General features: G+C 40.5%; 1 protein-coding gene across 8 annotated transcripts in view; it reads right to left on the bottom strand.

Moving 5' to 3' along the window:
- Positions 1-336: 336 nt before the first annotated feature.
- Positions 337-8,349, bottom strand: part of sun1b (Sad1 and UNC84 domain containing 1b) — a 32,096-nt gene continuing 24,083 nt past the window's right edge. For all 8 annotated transcript variants that reach the window (XM_030141126.1, XM_030141124.1, XM_030141127.1 and 5 more), the window contains 7 exons: positions 6,026-6,170; positions 5,595-5,912; positions 5,400-5,484; positions 4,514-4,629; positions 2,436-2,603; positions 2,259-2,351; positions 337-1,927 (listed from right to left, as the gene is read on the bottom strand). In XM_030141126.1, coding sequence (XP_029996986.1) covers positions 1,811-1,927; positions 2,259-2,351; positions 2,436-2,603; positions 4,514-4,629; positions 5,400-5,484; positions 5,595-5,912; positions 6,026-6,170 — 1,042 coding nt within the window. In that variant the 3' untranslated portion in view covers positions 337-1,810. The remainder of the gene's footprint in view (positions 1,928-2,258; positions 2,352-2,435; positions 2,604-4,513; positions 4,630-5,399; positions 5,485-5,594; positions 5,913-6,025; positions 6,171-8,349) is intronic.

Below are 8,349 nucleotides of genomic sequence, written 5' to 3'. Positions count from 1 at the left end.
GAAAAATTCTGAATCCACTGAACTGTATTGGTGTGAAGTGTTTCATTTTTCCAGTCAAGCTGTTTTTCAGCTTCCAAATGTTTTGAAATTAAAGTGCTGCACTATTCACTCAGTTTTTCTTTTAAAATTAAAGTCTTTATTGGAATATATTCCAAAGCAGTTAAGTCATCTCATGACTGAACAAAAATAGCCATTTTATCTTAAAAAAAAGTCCCAAGATGGTTCCAAAATGCACCGAACAGCTTTTGACAAAATATACATTGCAGTAACTCATATCTTGCAGTCACTATTTGACTTGTTAATAAATATGATTGTGAACAAACCTTTTTTTATATATATATACACACTTGACATTTTAGGCTCCCCCCAAATATGCAACCAAAATTAATGACTACACACACTGTTTAGTTTGGGTTTTTTTTAACAAATTGTGAAGACTTGTGCCAAATATTTCTCAAGTTACAGTGCATCCTTTGACATCATTAACAACCCAAAAAAGGAAACAACAAAAACAAACAATGAGTAACAGTTCAAATAATACAATAATTGTGATGACAGGTTTTTTAATAAAGCAACACTGATAAAAGCCGATATAAAGGACCAACTATCAACAATGAAATACACAGATTACATTCCTTCAGGGTATCAGAATAGAGGGAGCCCATGTAGGAGGACGTTTAGAACTGAGCCAGAGGGAGATTAAGGAGGTCCCTCCTTGTAAAGGAAAAAGAGAAACCACACTTGTCTATATTGTTATATTAATCAGCGTTAAACATTGAATTATATTTTGAGATCCAGGCACAGAACTCAAACTAAGAGAGAACACTCTCATTTAAAGCAATGATGCATGTAGAAAATACGTATAAATATGGTTCAGGAAGAGTCACATGCTAGAGTAAATCTTGGAGTCCATCCATAACCATACAAATATTCTGTCTGTTTCTTGATTTACATAAGTGAGGAACCTCCCAATACTCTACACTTAGAGCTTAGGCGAGTGGTTTTATAGTGTTTCTGTAGATAAAAGATGACTTACAACAAGCCTCCACTTGAGAAAACATTCAAAGCCTGTCCACAGGCAGTGTTAAAATCGCAACAGAAAATGTTAGTTGTGGCTATGTGGATGCATGATGCAAAACCTTCAATGTAGTAAACCACAGCGGGAAAATGTACATGTCCAATATACACCCACTGGTAGAGGTTTAGCTCTGCAGACTTCCCAAACCACTCAACGAAACATCACTGAGGGCCAACAAATGGAGTAACGTGCCTGTGCAACGTCGCAGGCAAAAGTGTAGTGGCTTTGATCCTGAAAATCTAGTACACTCTAACGGTAAATCAAAGTTAAATACAAGATGATTAAAAACACAAATCAGATAAAAGTATGCAAAGAAATGTTGGAGATGAGTCTGTAGTCCCCCATTACAAGTGTCCATCTGCTTGTGAAAACAGCGGCAAAAGGGAGAGATTTGTCCAGTCAGCCAAACCTGGTACCCTCGTGGGCTGAATCAGTGCAAGAAGTGTTTACAAAAAAAAGGGAAATGGGAGTTCTAGCTTCTTCTGTGGTTCAACTCAATTCTTCTGTGATCCTCCACAGTCCCTGTACAAACTTTCCTGTGATTCTTTCAGTTCTACAAAACCCATCCATAATGCAATCTGGGCACATTCCTTTAACAGCCTTCTGGGTCTTCTTGTCTGGCATATAAAAATGTCCACAAAAACCGTTGAGTCACATCCGTTTTTAAGAAGTTGGCAAGAGCTATGTACAGATAGGGTGATATGTCTCGAAGCGTGTATGGTCGTGCTGGGTTCACTGTGGTCGTGGTTCTCCATGGACTCTGAAGCGGTAGAGGCATGTGTATTCTGGATGACCCCAGTTAGACAGCACCCGCACCTCGATGATCTGGAAGGTCTTATCATTCTGCTCCTGACAATGGAAATTGGAAATATTCAAAACATGCTGGCAGGCATTACTATTGACAGGGTGCTTGCTATATAATTATAATAATAATATAAAATATTATAAAAACGACGCGAAATACTGAAAAACGGTCAAATTCTGTGGCACTTTTAAGGCTTATTAGCCCCTTAACTGTCTGGCACTTAAAGAGTTAAGACTTTCACACGAACTTCCAGACTTTTTAAGCTCTGGAAAACACTGTTTCAAAATTCCATACTTTTTAAGACTTTCAAGACCTGTGCAAGCACCCTGTATTGAGGCTGATTACTATTTATGGGAGGATGACAGTTTTAGTTACATTGACAGGGAAGGTTTGCAGTGAGTCCCCGTCCTCCTGGTAGGTGTAGTGTCCCAGTAGCTTCCCTTCCTCTTGGTACTCATCGTCCAGACCCTTTAGACGTGAATGAAAATAGGTTTAGTCACTGATGCTTGCTTTGCATTGCATTACCAACTGGGATGCATGCATGGTACTTACATAGACAGTGAAGTTGCGTGGGGCACTGGTGATGTTTCCAGTGGGAGACAACGCTTTGGGGATGTGCTCCACACAGAAGGAAGTGGGAAGGATCCTCAAGGACAGCCGGATCACCAGATAGCCCTGAGAGCCTTTGAAAGCCCAGCAGTTACCTGGATAAACATCAGGCTGCACAAAGGGAAGCAATGAAGAAACATCCAAATTTGTTTTGAAGGTGCTTTCAATGACAAGTTTTATTTACCCTACAATGACTTAAAGCTGTTTGAAACAAAGCCCTGAAGGAAAAACGCCCATATTTCATGATACACATCTTCCCTCTACAGCACACTTGGCTCATATCAAAAATCTAAATATGACAGATGACCTGATATGGTTTCATGCCACTGTAGAAAAATAAATGCACTTTTCCATTGCTTCAGTGTCAAACCCAGAGTACAGAGCTAGATTCATATCTGACTGAATCTAGACAGCGATCTGTAATCACAGCTGCCAATCATGCATTTAATCACCATACCTGTCTGAAAACACCTATGAGCAGTCAAAACCTCCTGCCTCAGGGTAGATTTTGTACAGCTTGAAAACAATGTCTGGTGAAGGGGATAAAGTTCTTGTTTCCTGTCAGACCACTGGAATTACAATATGCTGAGAGGTGATTATGGAATTTTTGCCCAGCGACGCCAAAAAACCTATCAAGCACCGCTGCTTTAATGGAGATAATAATTTAAGGGTTTAAAATTAAACCTATATCACACAAAGGGGACTATGAACATGTTGGGTGAAAAAAAAAAACTTTTAGACTTCTTTTGTCATTTGTAGCTGATACATGACTGTTAGAGAGTCCTTAAACCAACTTCACTGTTTCTAAATGATGTCTACAAAAAAAGAAAAAAAGAGAGACAATTGATTTTCATTGTTTTAAATGACTATATTTGACCATATTTACATTTTTGTCTCATACTTTACTTGCCCAAGAGAGTACTGGCTTATATCTCAACCTTAATGATTATAGGTTTTAAACATTATCTATACTTATTCACTCCAAGCTTGATATTGAGATAATGTTAAATCATTTGTGCTTGACAGATAATTTTAATTACTAGCCTTGAGGACTTGAGAATTTACCTAACATAACCATAATCACTTTACGCTACACAACCAGACTTCCCTTCATATTGATATCCTCCAATCCCAGACTGAGTAACCTTTTTTCACCAAAATTGCAAGAGTTGCAGTCAACAATATACCTGACACTATGGTAATGTTAATTTTGGCAACTTCAAGTGAAAACAGCAACTTTTGTTATGCCGAAAAATGTGCCAATTTTTGATGTAGGTTTTTTTTACCCTACATAACCGAGATGTTTTTCACAAAGACTTCAGCAAAAATGGCTGAAATTGACAAATGTCTTTGCATGGCCTCAAACTACTAGAAATACTCTTTCCATCCATGTACTACACTTACATGCCAGGTAAATGTAGGCCGACTCATTATCATCTGAACAATTTTTTTACCCTGCGTAACCGCTTGACCATAACCAATGATAGCATGAGTGCAAAATGACTAACCATTTTCAAAAGAAAAAAAGCTGTTTACATCTGAAAAGTAGCCAAAGGATAATCTTTTTTTCTGCACTAGGTGTTATATTTATAAATCCCCTCTTTGGTTTCATTTGGCAATATTTCTTCTTTCGTTTCCTCTTCATTTTCTTCCTTGCGGGCTGCTTTGGGTTTTGATGAATCACAGCGTTTCATTGAATTTCCTCATTGAACTACTGGCTTCACTAGCTCAGAAACCAGAATATAGAGGCAACTGTGAATGAACTGTGGAAACTGATGTTCAATGTGTAGCCTCTATGTAGTCAAGGACATTCTTTTTTGATCACACAACAGCCTTTGCTTACCAACTACAACAGTGAACCATTAACCCCACCCCCACACATGTGAAATGGTCTGAGACATGCACTGCATCATATTGATGCTTCTGTGGTGAACTCATTCATCACAAGTTTGTCACATTGTACAACCCCTGCACAATGACATCTTTTCATCACCAGTTATATTTTCTCCTGCAAAGCTCACCTGAATGACAACCCGAGGAGACTGGGAGAAGTACCAGAGAGGCAGACCGAACAGACTCATGAGGGCCGTCTTTGTCTCATATGTCTCAGAGCAGCGGGTACTGAGGATACTACCACCTGAACACACACAAGACATGATCAAAGTCTGTAGTACAGAGTAGATGATATTGTGTCATCTGCGTGAAGAATTCACAATACAATAAATTCAGACATTAAAGTGATCTCTTCATAGTCTAGATGGACCATGATGTTGCTTGCATCTTTCACCATAAAACGGAGGCAATATAAGAAGCCAAATCTGCACTGAACTTTTTCTTTGTTTCCATCACTGGAGTTACAGACAGAGTATCCCAAAATATCCCCTCATATGCTGTGAAATGTTCCTTCACCATTTGGTCCTTTCTCTGTAGAGCTGCTGGTCTCAATTTTTTTGGCATCAGAATATACATTTGTTCCAGCAGTAACTGGTTGGTGCAGCATATTCATGTGAAAAAAATTCCATTCCATAACGAGTCAATATTATAACCAAATGGCACAGACTCTCATTATTTTTGCTGGAGCCTAAACTAAAGGAATTGAGCAGGATCAAACTGTTAACATTACAGTTTTAATGTACAGTGTGTGTACTGAGCACTAGACACCACAGACTACAGATCAGTCACTAGACTGTTGATTAAGAGGCTTCACAACGGTGCTTGTGCCTCTAATACCCTGTTGTCCTCAAGTCTAGCTAATGCCTGCATTCTCATTACATAAGAGACAAACATTAGTGCACATCACACTATGGAACAGCTAGCTTGTTAATCCCTTATATATGATACCGGGTTAACGACTGGATTGCGTAAAAGCCCTACATGACAGGCCTTAAAGTGAAGCTTCCTACTTACCTCCAGACTCCAGGGCATAATCCACTAGGCCTGTTCGATCCTGCGAGAAGAGCTTCAGAGCGTTCTGGACAATCAGCTTCACTTGCTGGGATAGAGACCACAACACAAGTTTAAAATTAGAGGAAATTTCCAAGTATATTTAAGACCTGTACTTAGATGATTTGCCTTGGATGTCGACCATACAAGATGACAAACCTCTTCTGTCATTCCCTCAGTAGAAGCAGTGTGCCGGACACTTCCAGATACCGTCTGAATGATGCTCTTAGTTTGGGACTCAACGTCACCCAGGGTCTGGGCTCTGTTGAGGTCCAGCTGCAAAGATACATTTCTCAAGATGCTCTGCTCCAGTTCGACCAGTGATGCTTTCAGGTCAGGGGAGCTCACGTAGCGTTGGGACAACCAGTAGATCAGAGACTCAGGCAGCTCTCCTTGCTCGGCACCAGCGCCAAAGAACAGAGCCTGCAACTCCTTACGCACCTGAGAGGACACTTGGGACAACACCTGGGCTGAAATCTGAGAGAAGGACACAGAGAAAAATCAGTAAAAACATGTCCAGATATACAAGAGAAGTCACAGAAAGAGTTAAATCTATGAGGAGCAAAAAAAAAGTATCTGTGTGGGCTTACGGTCTCCTGCAGTGTGTCCAGCTGCTCACACTTGCCCTTGCATCTAACAACGCCCTGCAGGTCCTGCTTGATTTTGCCCAGTTCCAGCTCTAGTCTCCGCACCTCTGCCATGAGGGCATCGTGGTCCTCCTTCTGCACACCCACACTAAGACAGAGAGAAAACCTACAAATGAGCTCTGATAAATTTAAATAATATTGATTAAATATGCTAATCACACAGACTGAAATCTCAGAGTGTGACTGGCATTTAATGTATAAAATACAACATAGCAGTACAAGCTCCAGACACTAGAGAGAATTTGGTTGGAGGAATTTAACACGTGTCTTTGTTACACCTCAAAATAAAAGTAAATAGATTGGAACACAACAACAATGGTCACATGGATGCCAGTCACAGTCGCATTTTCTGGGCATGTGTCAAACTTCAGCCGTTTTGGGCCAATATTATCAAAATTCTGGTGGACATCTTAAACCATAAGGTCCTCAGGGATCCCCAGATTTTGTTTGTGGGACTGATCCCAGAAGGGGTAATCATGAAAGAAGACATGTACCTCTTCAAAATAATGATTGTGGCCATTAAGTAGGCCATTTCCAGAAGCTGTTTAAAAAGTTATGCTCCAAACCAAAGGCAAAGGATGGACATTATGGACAAGATCTACATTATGGAGAAAATTACATTCTACTTGCGAATCAAAGCAGGTGACTTTGAACAAAAGTGGAGGAAATGGATACTATTCAAAGATATGGACAATGCTCACACAACTACATGATTATCCACCCCCCACCCCCTTTTTTTGGGGTTGTTTGTTAATTTTGGATAATATTTCTTGTACATGTTAATATACAAAACAAAATAAAGAGTTAAAAAATACACACACACACACACATACATACATTATATATATATATATATATATATATATATATATACACACACACACACACATATACAGTACAGGCCAAAAGTTTGGACACACCTTCTCATTCTTTGCATTTTCTTTATTTTCATGACTATTTACATTGCAGATTCTCACTGAAGGCATCAAAACTATGAATGAACACATGTGGAATTATGTACTTAACAAAAAAGTGTGAAATAACTGAAAACATATCTTATATTCTAGTTTCTTCAAAGTAGCCACCCTTAGCTCTGATGACTGTTTTGCACACTCTTGGCATTCTCTTGATGAGCTTCAAGAGGTAGTCACCTGAAATGGTTTCCTAACAGTCTTGAAGAAGTTCCCAGAGATGCTTAGCACTTGTTGGCCCTTTTGCCTTCACTCTGCGGTCCAGCTCACCCCAAACCATCTCGATTGGGTTCAGGTCCGGTGACTGTGGAGGCCAGGTCATCTGGCGCAGCACTCCATCACTCTCCTTCTTGGTCAAATATCCCTCACACAGCCTGGAGGTGTGTTTGGGGTCATTGTCCTGTTGAAACATAAATGATGGTCCAACTAAACGCAAACCGGATGGAACGGCATGTCACTTCAGGATGCTGTGGTAGCCATGCTGATTCAGGTTGCCTTCAATCTTGAATAAATCCCCAACAGCGTCACCAGCAAAGCACCCCCACACCATCACACCTCCCCCTCCATGCTTCACGGTGGGAACCACGCATGTAGCATCCATCCGTTCACCTTTTCTGCGTCGCACAAAGACACGGCGGTTGGATCCAAAGATCTCAAATTTGGACTCATCAGACCAAAGCACAGATTTCCACTGGTCTAATGTCCATTCCTTGGGTTTCTTGGCCCAAATAAATCTCTTCTGTTTGTTGCCTCTCCTGAGCAGTGGTTTCCTAGCAGCTATTTGACCATGAAGGCCTGATTCACGCAGTCTCCTCTTAACAGTTGTTGTAGAGATGTGTCTGCTGCTAGAGCTCTGTGTGGTATTCATCTGGTCTCTAATCTGAGCTGCTGTTAATTTGCGATTTCTGAGGCTGGTGACTCAGATGAACAGCATCAGAGGTGACTCTTGGTCTTCCTTTCCTGGGGCGGTCCTCATGTGAGCCAGTTTCGTTGGAGCGCTTGATGGTTTTTGCGACTGCACTTGGGGACACATTCAAAGTTTTTGAAATTTTCTAGACTGACTGACCTTCATTTCTTAAAGTAATGATGGCCACTCGTTTGTCTTTACTTAGCTGATTGGTTCTCGCCATAATATGCATTCTAACAGTTGTCCAACAGGGCTGTCAGCTGTGCATCAACCTGACTTCTGCACAACACAACTGATGGTCCCAACCCCATCAATAAGGCAAGAAATTCCACTAAGTAACCCTGACAAGGCACAGCTATGAAGTGAAAACCATTTCAGGTGACTACCTC

Source organism: Sphaeramia orbicularis, chromosome 8, assembly GCF_902148855.1.
Source record: "Sphaeramia orbicularis chromosome 8, fSphaOr1.1, whole genome shotgun sequence".
In the NCBI taxonomy this organism is placed as follows: Eukaryota; Metazoa; Chordata; class Actinopteri; order Kurtiformes; family Apogonidae; genus Sphaeramia; species Sphaeramia orbicularis.
The sequence above is the reverse complement of the archived record's forward strand: the minus strand, read 5'-3'. Positions and strand labels throughout refer to the sequence as shown.